This window comes from Physeter macrocephalus, unplaced genomic scaffold (assembly GCF_002837175.3).
Source record: "Physeter macrocephalus isolate SW-GA unplaced genomic scaffold, ASM283717v5 random_1265, whole genome shotgun sequence".
NCBI lineage: Eukaryota > Metazoa > Chordata > Mammalia > Artiodactyla > Physeteridae > Physeter > Physeter macrocephalus.
The window spans coordinates 9,842-25,000 of NW_021146350.1; the positions used below are offsets into that span (position 1 = coordinate 9,842).

Genomic DNA, 15,159 nt, shown 5'->3' on the forward strand with positions numbered 1-15,159 from the left:
GGAGACTGCAGGGTCCACAGTGGAGCTGCACCCGTGGGCCATGACCAGGGAGGCACTGGCGCCGAGTCTGCCCCTGCTGGCCCAGCCTCTGGCGCAGTGTGAGGCTTTTCCACGAGGGTCTGCCCTCAAGCTCCTCCAAGCAAACAGAGCAGAGGAGGAGGGCTCTGCTCTGAGCTGGGCCTCGGGGCGCTAGTGAGGCAGCCCTGGCCTCCTGGCCACTTCTGCCAGCCTTCTTGCCACCCTGGAACAGACTTTCAGGCCCAAAGTGGCTACCCAGGAGAGCCGTGGGTGGTCTCGCACTACAGCCCCCGGGCCAGGCTCGGCCTTCTTCACCCCGGGGGCCCGGTCTGGGCCTCACCCCCTGGCAGACAGGGACTCGACTGAGAACATGTGGGGATACTGGTGTCCTTCAGACCCCCTTTGCTTTTCTCGGCCCAGCCCAAACCTGCAGATCTGAACGGGAGCCCCCAGGGCAGGATCTGAATCTTGCACAAATCAGCTGCCTGGCTGCAAGCACTACCCACAGCTCTGCTGGACAGAGGGACACATGGGAGGGAAGGAGGGAGTCAGAGGGGCTGAGGCCACAGGTAAGAGGGGCTCCTGACCATCATGAGAGCTGGCGAGAACCTCACACGGCGGCCAATTCCAGCCACCTGCCGCAGGGGAGGAAGGCTGCCTCAAACGTAGGAACGAAGAGAGGGCAGGAAGCAGGGAAAGGTGGAAACTAAATGAATGCAGGTCTCTTCACCACAACAAGTTACAGAAATTGACCTTTATTTATTGTACTAAAGTCTGTGTAACTTTCGATACAAAGGAAGGTTTTAGTACAGAAAATCCCAGTCTGTTCGAACAGTACCTGTGCACACTGTACCATCACCGTCCCACCCCCGCCGCCCAGAGCAGCCCCCCCGCAGGGCGCCAGTGAGACCCCTCGACAGCCTGCAGGGGGTCCTAGTTGTCTGAGCCAGAACGCGTGTACCTGTGAAACGAAGGGCAGCACTGAGGACTGAAATGTGTCTCTTTTCGAACAACTGTGCAAGAAAATATATCCCTTTTTAAAAAAATGTCACTATGGCTAAACTATAATCTAGTGTCTAGAATTACAAAGAATAAAATGAAATCAGCGATTTCTTGCTAGTAAAATGAAATGTTAGGAACAGTATTAAAATAGAGGTCCTACCCCAGTGACACTTACCCGGAGCCCCGTACAGTACCTATTATTAAGAGGACGCACAGTTTAAGGAGGAACCAGATCAAACCTTCAGCCAGAAACATCCAGCGTCAGAAGCGTTTAAAAAAAAAAAAAACAAAACCCACACAAACCCCAAACAAAGCCATCCTCGTGGAGCACTGCTCATGCTGTAAGCGCTGGAGCCAAGACTAGATAGATCCCAGTTTCTCTTTTTTTGAGTTTTGACAGTGACTTCACTAATCCTTAAGCTTCCGTAAGAGTTCTCTGCTCAAAGTCTGAAACACGAATGTTTTTACGTCAAGTAGAGCTGATGTGCCTGCCCCACTCTAGAGCGCTTAGGAATTACCCTGCAAAATCTGCACTGGTAAAGGCTGTCAGTATTCACAGAACCTAAAGAGGACCCAGTGGCATGCATCAGCCCCAGCCTAACACCCTGCCTGGAACTGGCTGTGTCACAGTGAACCCATGAAGCTCCGAGGACCGGAGAGAACGCTGGAATAATGAACGCAGGTGGACGAGAAGAGGACGCAGAGGGCAGGAGCCAAAGTCTGAGGGACGCGTCCGCAAGACGGCCCAAGTCGCCCTCCTCTGTGCAGGAGGGGAATACACTGCCGCTGGAGAGTCTGCCCCACAAAGGCACTGGTTCTGCGCCCGCCTATGGTCGAAGCATCCGCAGTCGCAGGTCCTTCCAGGAGAGGTGCCACCAAGGAGCATGACGTTTGTCAAAGCTCTGGTCCCACTGACAAGAACCTCCCAAAGCAAAGCGGCCCCCAGCGAGGTTCCAGAGTCGTCCCGCTGAAAACAGGCATAAAACCAACACCAAAGCGACAATGAGGAAAGGGCAGGGGCTGGGCAGCGACAACATGGAGCCGTTCAAGTAAACATAAACAACCGAATACTTAGAAAAGGCTTGTAAACTTGTGATCTGAAAGGTTCTCTTTGCAGCATCTCTGATGAGCTGGCTACGAGAAAGGTTGGTGTCGAGCCCCTCTACAGAGTCTTCTGTCTTACAGCGCACGAGTGAGAGGAATAGAGTCTGCGGCCCTCTGTCTACAAAGGAGGTGCTTCTGGAGTCCTGCTTCATGGATCCTTCCCCTTCACGTTTATATACAGAGACGTCTATCTTTAGTCGCTAAAAAGAGCTGAGCCAGGCAGTCACGCCGGCGGCCAAGCTGCAGCTGTCCCCAGCACCGAGTTCTAGAGAGGGCTGGCTGGGATCCACAGGACTTTATTTTGCTCTTGATTGACCACTGCCAAGATCTGAGCGCAAATGCTCGACAGGGCTCCTCCCTGGACGACCCCTGCAAGAGAGCCCCCAAACACACACATCATTGGCCCAGAGGAAGACCCCAGGGTGAAGGCAAATAAACACATCTTTTACTCTTCCTGGCGTTCTGCCCGTTTGGAGCTACTTGGCCCTCCTGCCCCACTCCCGCCTCACTCTCTTCCATCAGTGAGAAATTGGAAAAGAAAAAATAAAAGAGTTGAGTGCAAATCACTTCGGCTTTTTACCTATCCCTCTCGGCAACTGTTCCATAGGATGTTAAAATTTTACGCTCAGATGAAGGCTGGTGTCCCATTTTGCCAGGCTGCCCTGGTCCCTGTAACAGGGATGACAGGATCTGACCACACACATGAATTGCCAGGCCCCAACTGCAATGATGCTCTGGGCTGCTTTGCCTAGTCATGCAATGGGGAGTCCCAGCACACCGGAAGGCAGTCTGGGCTGTGTTGTGATGGTCCAATCGGCAGCAGGATTCTACAGGTGACAAGGTTGGGTCTCGGAAGCTGGGCATCCCATGGCCCAGAGAAGATTCCCAGCAAAGATGATGGAATGTCTCCAGCTCTGGCTCAGGCCTGCTCTGCAGGCTTTCAGCACCACAGCCCGGCAGACACTAGACCGGGGCTCTCTGCGTGCTCCACGGAACAGCGCCGAGCACTGGCTGCTTGCCACAGAAATGGACAGCGAGGGTTTAGAAACTGCTATGGAAATGTGACAGAGTAATTTTACATCTGTTGAATCGAACAGAAAGTCAAGGCTTGTATTTTGTTAAGTTTTGGAGTTTTTAATGTTCTCTTCTCTAGTAACTGTTAATGTATCTGACTGAAATGCTGGTCTGTAATGGACTGGAAATTAAAACACAAACACACATAACACATACATAGACAGAAGCACCAAGGCTGGGTTTTGAGGCCAAATGTTGCATGAGAAGCGCCAAACTAGATCACAACACTCTCTACAAGTTAATTAAAATCACTGTCTCCACCTCTCTGTGGCCACCGTGTTACTATGCCCCCTACAAATGACTGATTTCATGGAGGAAGTTGAAAGTCACCAAGTAAAATGGCAGTTGGTAAACTGGAACCCTGCTTCTTCTGGTTTGCTTTGTTTCAAAGACCAGAGATAGTAAAGGTGCAGCTTAGCTTCAGGCTTCACTGCAAAACTGGCCTGACCTGGAAGGTGCTGGGGACAGATGGTCACAGCCACCACCGCCGTGCGACCCGCCCAGGGAACGCTGGAGCTGTGCTACATGGCGCCTGTGCAGCCGCCACACAGGGCCAGACTGTGGCCCAAGGCCAGAATTAGTGAACTTTACCTCTGGACCTGCAACTGCCTGACGCTGCCCTGTGCCTCTGCCATCAGACCATCCGTGACGCAAGTGCTCACTGTGATGGCATCCACCAGGCACCCCGGAAGTGCGGGCTGTTACCACGTCTAAGAAGGACGTCCTTGGGAAGCCTGCATCCGTCCCCGCTGCCTGCTCCTCCTCTCCAGGCCTGACGCACACCTACCTGTGAAGTACCTGCCGTACTCCTGTTCAATCTTCTGCGCCGTCTCAAACTGCTCTTTGGAATGCCTCTGAGTCACCTTGTCCTTCAGGTAGATGGGGTCTCTCTGCTCCCTGTTGAGACATCCAGGGAACCAGGCTGAGCTTCTCACCTCCCCCCCCAGGCCCTCCCCCTCCTCTTTGCTTCTTTGTCCAGAGTAACAGGGGTCTCCACCACCCCAGGGCCCCCGTGTGCTCCCCTGGTAAAGCACAGCCTGCAGGCTCCACGGGGAGCTCCGGGCAGAGAGGGGGAAGGTGGGAACCCCAGTGTGTGCACACAGAGACCAGACACCTCAGCTGGCCCCCGAGTGTAGGTATCAGAAGCCTGGAAGCACAGAAAGGCCAAGTGGAGGAGGGCCTTGGCAAGCCGTTAGCCCAACCCGCACAGAAACTCAAGCCCAGTGGGAGCAAAGGCCCAGCCACATCACAAGCCAGCTCCTGGCAGAGCTGGACCCAGGCCAGGCCACCCAGTTCCTGTGTTGTTGTGAGCGCCCAGCTGAGAGGCAGGAGAAGGGGAAAGGGGCTGGGAGTCAGGAGGGGAGCTAGGCAGACAAAGCTGGACCTACTCAGGGAGCGGTGGCAGCGTCCAAACAGCGCGGAGAGTGGTGTGGAGGGAGGGCTGTGCTGGGTTCACGGGCCTGGCTCAGCGTGAGATGGCGGCTCGAGGGGGAAGGCCGCTCCTACATGGGATGCCTATTTCAAGGCCAAGGGGGCCCCCCCCCGCCCCACGGCTTTGAGCCAGCAGCGCATCCCCAGCAAGGCCCCAAGCCAAGCCCCCGAGGAGCCTGTCACCTACTTGATGTGTTTGGCGCTCTTGTAGTGGATGAAGATGACGATGGGGTAGATGTGCATGTGGTGCAGCCGCTCAATGGCGTGGGGGGCGACGTCCAGGAGACAGTGCCGGTTCTGTGGGGAGGGAGAGAGTGAACACCTGGGCAGGTGCGGGGTCGGGGCCTCGGGAACACTGGACACTCCAGCCTTCCTCTGCCACCGATGGGCCCCACCCCTCCCCTGACACTGCCCTGCCTTGCCCTGTAAGTGAACTTACAAGGTTCTACCAACGAGCAAGGCAGCAAAACCAGTCTTCCGTTAAGACCACGCATGATACACGGAGGGGAAACCTCCTCTGGGAAGATCTCTCCCCACAAGCCGTCAGCTGTGATGACGGTCCAGGCTGGGAACCAGGGCCAAGCGGGGTCTGGACGACCCCACTCCAAACTCCCTTTCCTGCCTTTACCCAGATATAGGAACTTCCTAAAGCGCTACCCCACCTGGCCTCAGAAACCTTACTTCTGCCAGTCTGGGCAAAAGAAGATGCGGAGGCTCGGTGGGGGGCTGAAGCAGGGTGGCGGGGAGTGTGGGTCTTTGCGTGGCTGTGATTGAAATGCATCCCATGGATCCCCTGAGCCTCCAGGCAGAGTATGAGCCAAAGGCAGGCCACAGGCACCCTGCCTGTGGTTCTCCCTGACCCCTAAAAGCTCCACTGAGGGGGTCCACCCTTTGGCAGGCTTTCTGACGTCCTGGGGCACCCCTGACTGGAGCTCGTCCACTTCAACTGGGCATTCTGCACTGACAGCTGTAAGAAGTCAACTCCCTCATGTAACAGGAGGGATCCAAAGCCTGGCGAGGTAAACTGACCACCCAGGAAGGATGGAGCCCCAAAAGCGCCCACAACCTCCGACTTGTGAGGGATGCTTTTCTAAAAGATTTCCCGGGCTTCCCTGGTGGTGCAGTGGTTGAGAATCTGCCTGCCAATGCAGGGGACACCGGTTCGAGCCCTGGTCTGGGAAGATCCCACGTGCCGCGGAGCAACTGGGCTCATGAGCCACAGCTACTGAGCCTGCGCGTCTGGAGCCGGTGCTCCGCAACAAGAGAGGCCGCGACAGTGAGAGGCCCGCGCACCGCGATGAAGAGTGGCCCCCGCTCGCCGCGACTCGAGAAAGCCCCAGCACAGAAATGAAGACCCAACACAGCCAAATAAATAAATAAATTTATAAAAAAAAAAAAAAAAAAAAAAGATTTCCCCACTTCCCCTCATACTACCTGGCAAACAGACCCCAGCGTGTTCACAAACCTAAAGGCACACGGCAACGGCTCTTATCCTTTCAGGGTCGTGGCCCTGATGGAAGCCGTGCCCCTGTCCCTAGAATAAGACACATCAGCTCAGCACACAAGCTCAGCAGATGCATTCTGGGACCCTGTTGTAGAAATCCCTGTGAGGGGCCTTTCCTAGAGTTCAAAGCTCTCGTCTGAGCCCCTCAGAGAGGGAGAGGTGACACACGCACAGGGCGACTTTTGCCCAGGACTAGCTTCCTACTCACGAAAGCGGAAGCACAAGAAGCAATGGGGGCCAGCCCCCAGTAGGTTAACTCAGACTAACGGGACACAGGCGAGCTCATGAAGGTCCGAGAGACATGCAGGGCAGATGTGCAAAGGTACAGAGCTCGGACACACACACTGGGGTCCAAACCCCGGACTCAGAGAGGCGCCCCCATCCCTTGGTCTGCAGCAACAGGTACCTTTTCTGTGATCTCCTTTATGGAAGCCACTGTGGTCACATCAAAGTGGCCACTCCTCCGCTTATAGTCGACAAACAGGCAGTCTTTGACGCCCCGCTCGATGGCCTGCTGGGAGGCCTTCATCACCTCTGCAAAGCACAGACACAGGAATCAGGAATGCCCTGGCGCCATGAGCCGTCACCGCACGTGCCAGGAAGAACGCTGCGCAGAAGAGACTTTAGGAACCCAGCCCTGCTGTCCTCTCTCCCGGACAAAGAACCAGAGGCTGCACGCTGATCTGAGCCAAGTCCAGGGGACTCTGAAACACCATGGGATCCATCCCCGGGAACAGGGGGAGGAACACAAACACAGGGACAGGCACAGCCCAGCAGGCACGAGGGCATCCCTTACCAAGGGGGCATCTGCAGAACTTGCCGGGCACCTCGTTCACGAGCATTTCCTTCACCACATCCAGTAAGGGCCCCAGGATCAAGACGGGCCTCAGGGAGGTGCAGTCCACCTTCTGGACCCGCTGATAGGCAAGGCTCACCGAATCTGAGGGAGAGAGGGGAGCAGTGTCCTGGATGGGTACCCACCTGGAGCAGAGGGAGGAAGGGGAGGGGCTGGGGACCCACTGCTCCCCTGACCTTGCTTACCCCAGGGAGGCCCACATCCTTCACTCCGCAAACCCAGAGCCAGCTACCCAGCTCACCCTGGTTTGTCTGGGACTTGCCCAGTTGTAGCACTGAGAGTCCCATACCCCGGGCACACCGGGGCACGGCCGCTCCTGGAGTCCAGCACCGTGTCCCTGCTCCACGGACACCCAAGACACTGCAGCACTTCATCCTGCTCAAATTCTTCCCTATGTGTCCAAAGCGCGCTCCCCTCACCCCTGGTATATATCCTCTGCTCTCTAGAGAGGCAACCTCCCCTGAGGTAGGTGTGGTCATGTGACCCAGACCTGCCCCATGGGGTGAGCAAACTCTCCCCCTTCCCGTGAGCTGAAATGGACAGGACCGGGCGCAGTGCGCCAGCTCTGGTCCTGCAGATGAGAACAACCCTCAGGAGATGACAGAGCCACAGGACAGAAGGGACCTGGCTCCCTTATGATCCCCAGAACAGAGCTGCCTCCCGGGGATCCCCCCACCAGCTCAGACTTTTATGTGGCAGGGAAATAAGCTTCTTATCATGCTTCCGCCATTGTTGTCTGGTCTCAGTTACAGCAGTCAAACCGATATCCTAGTTGATACATGTAGTAAAAACCTCCCCTTCCACCAAATGAATAAAAAAAAATCCTTGCAGGAAGTGACCGCCTAAAAACCAGCATGCAAATATCTTCTTGGCACCTCCCTTGTACCGATCACTGTGCTGGCATCTCGGAAACACTTTTAAAAAGAGTAGAAAGCACAGTCCCTGCCGCTGCAGAGCTCATGCTCTAACCAGGCTCACAGACGGCAACAGGTTAAGAAACAAGACAACCATACAAGAGTTGCCTGCCAGCTCCAGGCAGCAGGACAAGAAGCCTCACCCTCGGGGGGGGGGTGGGAGTGGCGATGAGGAGGGGCAGAAGTGAGGTGAGGGTCGCCTGAGGTGGGCTTGTGAGGAAGGGTCAATGAGAGGTCCGGCCTGGAAGGCCCGTGACCAGGAGACAAAGACAGACGGACCAGAAGGCAGAGCTTTAGAGGTGAACACACAGGGCGGTGCTCGGTGCAGCCTCAGCTCCACAAACGCCGAGCTCACAGGCAGAACCGCGTGCATTTTTTCGGTCTGAGGATTATCCAGGTACATCTATATGGCTTCCTATACAGCATTTCTCAACCTGGTGACCAGATGATCTGTTATTAAAGCAGGGGGAGGGTTTGGTGATCACATTCACTGTCCAAGACCCCCGCACACTTCTGACTGAAGGCTCTGTGGAGTCCCAGGGCAAAGAACTTCCTCCAGGAAGAGATAAAAACACGCCCTCTTTTAAAACTCTGAACATTACAGATAAAGCCAGGCATCCTCTCCAACACCTCTTCTCCAGTCCCGGTCCTCAACAGTTTGCTCATAACCACCGTCATAGTCGGTTATAAGGATATAAAGTACATCCTCTTCCAGATGCCATTCTTACATGTTGACTTTTACAGGCTCAAAACACCTAGAAAATATGTATGTCCATGTGCTCAACAAAAATGACAAGATACGTTTCTGTATCACGATACATGCGAAAATCCATGACACATCCCGCAACTCACTCTTCTACTCAGTCTCACGCTTCTGAACCGCATCCCTGGGGATTCACACTGATCTCCCTATAACTCCTTCTCAACATCCTACGGGACGGATGCCCTGCACCTATTTATCCACTTCCCTGTGTACGGACACTAAGTCACTATGTCTTCAACTGAACTTGAAGAGAACCATCTTCTCCCCTAATGATTACTGACACTCCACACAGAGGGGCACCAATTTAGAAGATTCCTTTTCCTCCCCGAATAATCTGCTTTGCCGGAAGTCCTCATAGTTACAGAATCATAGGGGGTGCTACAGAGCATCTCGCAAGCACTAACTCCAACAAGAGTCAGAGGTCCAGAGAAAATAAAAATACTCCCTGGGAAGTGTAAATAAACAGACAAATAGACCATCTGGAAGTAACCTAATGTAGTTATGTAAACTGCTTTTAAAACTGGTATAGATATTAAAACCCACAGCATAAAGGTAATAATAAATCTATGCTAATGTTCACATAATATAAAAAGGATGTAACTGGTATCATCCATAACATAAAGGGGGCTGGGGGGGGATCCCAGAGATGTAAAGTAGAGTTTTTATATAGGATTGAAATTAAGCTACCATCAGTTTAAAATGAATTGTTATAACCTTAAGATGTTTTATGTAACCGCAACGGTAACCAAAAAGAAAATATCTATAAAATATACACAAAGGGAAACGAGAAGGGAATCAAAACATGTCACTATAAAAAAAAATCAATAAAATACAAAAGGCGGCAGCAAAGGAGGAAAAGATAGACAAAAGAGCAACAAGACATATGGAAAACAACTAACAAAATGGCAATAGAAAGTCCTTCCACATCAGTAATTACTTTAAATATAAATGGATTACATGCCCCAATTAAATGACATAGACTGGCTGAATGCATAAATAAAAAAGATCCAACTAGATGGTGTCTACAAGAGACTCACCTAAGCTCTAAGGTCATTCATAGGCTAAAAGTGAAAGGATAGGAAAAAAAAAATAATTCATGCAAACGGGCACCTAAAGAGAGCAGGTCTGACCACAGTTGTATCAGACAAAATAGATTTTAAGACAAAAACTGCCACAAGAGACAAAGAAGGACATTACAGCATGATAAAAGGGTCACTTCTCCAGACAGATAAAACAATCATAAACATATATGCACCCAACACTAGAATTCCCAAATAAGTGAACACTGGTGAAACTGAAGGGAGAAACAGACACCAACACAGTATTAGTAGGGGACTTCAATACCCCACTTTCAGTTATGGATAGTGCAACCAGACAGAAGATCAACAAGGAAACAGTACTTGAACAACACTACAGACCAATGGACCTAACAGATTCCCCCCTAGAGCCTCCAAGGGAGTGTGGACCTGCCAGCACCTTGATCTTGGCCCAATGGTACTGATTTTGGACTTCTGGCTTCCAGAACTGTGAGAGAATAAACGTATGCTGTGCTGACCACAAAGCGTGTGACATTTGTTACAGCAGCCCCAGGAAACAAATACACAACGAAAGCCAGAAGACAATGAATTATATCTTTAAAATGCATAAGTAAAATATCTACCAACCTAAAATTCTACATCCAGTGAAAAATCTCCAAAATGATGGGAAAATACACCAAAAAAAAAAAAGATAGAGAATTTGTCACCAACAAACCTGCATTACAAGAAATGCTGAAGGTCACCATAACATCAAGAAAATGGTAATTATATGAGGTAAAGGATGTATTAAACTAACCTTATTGTGGTAAACCGTTTGCAACATATACACCTATCAAATTATCATCCTGTACACCTTAAACTCACACAATATTATGTGCCAGTTATATCTCAATTAAGATGGAAAAAAAGAAATGCTGAAGGGAGTGTTCAGCTGAAAGAAAAGATCAGAAGGAAAGAGAACTGCAGGAAGGAATGAAGAATAATGGAAAGGATAAATATAAGTGAATAACTGACGTGAAAATCAGTAACACTGTTGGATTTAAAATATATGTAAAATGAAAATGATAATGCAAAAGGTGGGAGGGAGGTAAAGAAGTCACAGTGCTCTGATGTTTTAGAATTATTAGAGAAGCGGTCAAAGCAATGATTCATGTTAGCAGTAAGTCAGAGATCTATATCATGAGGGTTGCTGTAATCTACCCCCACCACCACCGAAGAGTAAAACAAAATGATTAACTAAAAACTAACAGATGGGGGGACAGAATAATAAAAATGCTTGATTAATCCAAAAGGAAGAAAAGGAAGTGAAAGGAACATAAAACAGGCAGGACAACAGAAAACAAACTGGAAGATGGTAAATGTAACAGTCATGATTTAATCAGTGATTAAATACTCTGATTAAACGATAAAGATTGTCACAGGTGTGTTCAAATTGTGAAAACGCCTCAGGATATACACTTTTCTGTAGATGTATGTGTGCTTTTCTATACATATATCATATCTCACTAAAATGAAAAAAGATGAAGTATCACAGTGGGTTGAAAAAACCCTACAGGCTGCCTACAGAGCCACGTAAATATAAAGCTACAGAAAAGTATCAAAAGATGGAAAAAGACAAACTATGCAAACCCTTAACCAAAAGAAAACTGGTGTGATAATAATACTTAAACAAATTAGACTTTAAGGCCAGAAACATTTCTAGACATAAAGAGGGACATAATGATAAAAGAGCCAATTTAACAGTTAAGATATAAAAATTTAGAAATAACAATTTAGGGCTTCCCTGGTGGCACAGTGGTTGAGAGTCCGCCTGCCGATGCAGGGGACACGGGTTCGTGCCCCAGTCCGGGAAGATCCCACATGCCGCGGAGCGGCTGGGCCCGTGAGCCATGGCCGCCGAGCCTGCGCGTCCGGAGCCTGTGGTCCGCAACAGGAGAGGCCACAGCGGTGAGAGGCCCGCGTACCGCCAAAAAAAAAAAAAAAAAGAAAAAAAAAAGAAATAACAATTTAAAGACCACTTCAAAATACATAATGAAAGAAAAAAAAAACAAAACAAAAAACAACCCACTGAAGAACTGAAAGGAAGACTAGACATATGGCTGTTTTCCAAAGACATCCACTAGACATACACCAAATACACCAGAGATGGTGTCTACAGAAGAAAAGGGAAGGGAGAATCAAGCAACTATTATTGCCAAAAGGTGAACAGTCTATTTTACATTTAAAAATGTAAAAACCCATTCTTAGCTCGAAGGCCATATAAAAAACAGCCAGACTTGGCCCATAGGCTATGGCTTGCCAACCCCTGTCCTCACTGACAGTGACCTGTGGGCCATGAACAAAGGTGGGACTCGCTCAACTCACTGTGACTAAGGCCCTAACTGAAACAATAAATAAGGAAGGAGAGGAGGAGGAAACCAGCTGTCCCATCTTCTGAGGCCCACTGCCACCTCCACACCCTGCTACCAGGGAGGGCACACCTTCTAGGACAGTGGACACACACGGGGGTCCTCGGAGCAGCATTCACAGGAGGCTCGGGCTTCACAGGACAAACGCACCCCTCCACGGGGCAATCTGCCAAAGGATGTCTGACGCTGCCTAATACGCAACTCCAGGACTGGGTCGGCGCCTGGCCCTGGGAGGATCTTGGAAGAATGGACACAGGAGGGGACTTCCCTGGTGGCGCAGTGGTTAAGTATCCGCCTGCCAATGCAGGGGACGCAGGTTGGATCCCTGGACCGGGAAGATCCCACATGCCGCGGAGCAACTAAGCCCGTTCGCCACAACTACCAAGCCTGTGCTCAAGAGCCCGTAAGCCACAACTACTGAGCCCACGCACCACAACTACTGAAGCCCGCACGCCTAGAGCCGGTGCTCCGCAACAAGAGAAGCCACCGCAATGAGAAGGCTGCGCGCCGCAGCTAGAGAAAGCCCGCGCGCAGCAACGAAGACCCAACAAGGCCAAAAAAAAAACAAGAAAAAAAGAACGGACACACACAGGAGTAAGGCCAAACACGGCCAAAGATCTGCACAGTGGCCCTTGGTCACCACCAAGCAGCCAGTAATAACCCAAAAACAAACTAGAAGCAATGCATTGGGCAGAGACTGCTTTTTGCCCACCCAATACCCATCTTTCCTTTATTCCTTACTAACAGAACCTGCGTTACTGAAGCCGGCAGGTCACCAGTGAAAGTCCTGCCTTCTCAGCCTCCCTCGCAGACTGAGCGGCCAATGAGGAATAAGTGGGAGACCAAGGGTGGGGCTTCCAGGTAAGCTGTTTAAAGAGGCACACTTTTGCCCTGCCCCTTCCTCCTCCCTGCTGCCTGAACGTGGACGTGATGGCAGAAGCTGCAATGACCATGGGGAGACCTTGAGGATGGAAGCCACACCCTACAGGTGGCAGACACTCTGAAGACAGTAGCACCACCATCCCAACCCAGACACACATCCCTAGATCAGTTATGTGCGAAAGCAAAGCAAACTTCTATCTTGTTTAAGTCACTGTGGTGAGGCTTCTGTGGTCAACAGCACACCTCATCCTGCGAGCCTGCTGGGGAAAGCCAGCCCAGCCACTTGCCTTCAAAGAGTGGAATGGAGTCGTTGGAAAAGGTGTCCAAGGCGAGGAGGTCTTTCCCATCTTTGGACCCGCTGCGTTTATGCTTATGTTTCCTTCGAAAGAAGGATCTGCGTGCAGCCGCCGAGAGCGTCTTTGCAGTGTTGTTGTCATCCTTGACTTCAGACATGCTGAGCCTCCGGGAGAATTCCTGGTCCATCCTGTGGACAAGAGTACAGCAGTGCTGCGAAGGGCCCAGCATGCCCAGCCGCGAGGAGAGCCAGAGCTGGGACCCCAGGCTCCTCCTACATTCTCTCCAGGTTTCCTGGCCGCTTCACCACCCACGCTACTGAGGACGCCATGGTGCCACGGCTGTGAGGGTGATACACACACACCAGTGCTGGGCAAGCTCTCAGAATACAGGGCCCCTGCGACAGTCAGACGAGGGTCGGAAGGAGCTGCTAAGCCAGGCTTCACTCGTGCCCACTGCACGTTACGCTTCCTGCCGCCAAGGGGAATGAAGCACAGGTATACACTATAACACAGCAGAAGAGCCCTGAAAAAATCATGCCAAGTAAAAGAAACCAGTCTCAAAAGACCACGTGCTACATGACTCCATTCACGTGAAAGTCCAGACAGGGAAGTCTACAGACACAGAAAGATCAGTGGTCGCTCAGGGTTGACAGGAGGGGGCAGGGCAGACAGAAAGACAAGGCGCGGTAGCTCAAGGGTTACGGGGCTTCTTTCTGAGGTTCTCAAATTGACTACGGTGATGGTTGCACATCTGTGAAAATACTAAAAGCCAGTGAACTGTACACTTTGGGTAAATTGTAGGGTATGTGAATTATGTCTCAACAAATCTGTTAAAAACAAAAAAGTGGGCTTCCCTGGTGGCGCAGTGGTTGAGAGTCCGCCTGCCGATGCAGGGGACGTGGGTTCGTGCCCCGGTCCGGGAAGACCCCACATGCCGCGGAGCGGCTGGGCCCGTGAGCCATGGCCGCTGAGCCTGCGCGTCCGGAGCCTCTGCTCCGCTACGGGAGAGGCCACAGCAGTGAGAGGCCCGTGTACCGCAAACAAACAAACAAACAAACAAAAAAACAAAAAAGTGCTGTCTCCTAAGTTGCCCCTGTGCTTCTGTATAGCACTGACTTAAGTACAGCGCTGACCTACACTAGGACCAAAATTGCTTTTTGGACAAGCAATTGTGGCAAAACGTACAGACCAGAGGCTGACACGATCATCAGAATAAACCCCCACGAGCCCCAGCCCGCGTCCCATGGGGCATCCCCACAGGTGCCGCCCGCCCCAGCCCCAGGCCCAGACTCGAGAACACTCACACGTATTTGCTGGGGATCTGCCCGCGCTGGATCTTCTGGGCATTCTCGTCCAGCTGCCAGGCCATCCAGGACCCAAAGGAGCCCTGGGGCAAGGTGTCGTCCACGTAGAGGATGTCATCTTTCTTAAAGCTCAGCTCACGCTCCACCTCTGCCAGCCGCTCATAGAGGGCCCTGGACCGGGCGAGGGAGACGACAGGTCAGGCCGCTGGCTGCCCTTTGCAGCCATTCTCCTAGAGCCGCTCTCCTGCTCTGAACTTTCCCCAGACCCCAGAGGCTGATCAGGACCAGCCTCTCCCCAACCTAGCAGTGGTCCCCAAAGAGGGGAGCCCGGGCTCTACATGACAGGACAGAGACTGTCCTTTCCTCCCCCGAGACCGGGCTCCCTGGAGACAAGGGCTGCCTCATGCCCATCACATAAAAGACTTTTTGCCAAGGACCAAGGCCGTTATCTCCATTCCAGATGGGCCTTTCCCATTTGCGTCCCTCCCCTGAGTCAAGGCTGACGGTTCCTACAGACTAGAAACTTCCCAGAAGGGAAACATGTCATCCTCAACTGAGGAGGGGTT

General features: G+C 51.7%; 1 protein-coding gene across 1 annotated transcript; it reads right to left on the reverse strand.

Moving 5' to 3' along the window:
- Positions 1-886: 886 nt before the first annotated feature.
- LOC114483909 (disks large homolog 5-like) lies at positions 887-14,764 on the reverse strand (the record flags this gene model as incomplete). Its single annotated transcript, XM_028486557.2, has 7 exons — positions 887-2,493; positions 3,986-4,095; positions 4,817-4,926; positions 6,540-6,667; positions 6,930-7,073; positions 13,281-13,477; positions 14,594-14,764. Coding segments are annotated over 7 exons (964 nt in total), but the record flags the coding sequence as incomplete, so codon positions are not given.
- Between the last annotated feature and the right edge of the window lie 395 nt (positions 14,765-15,159).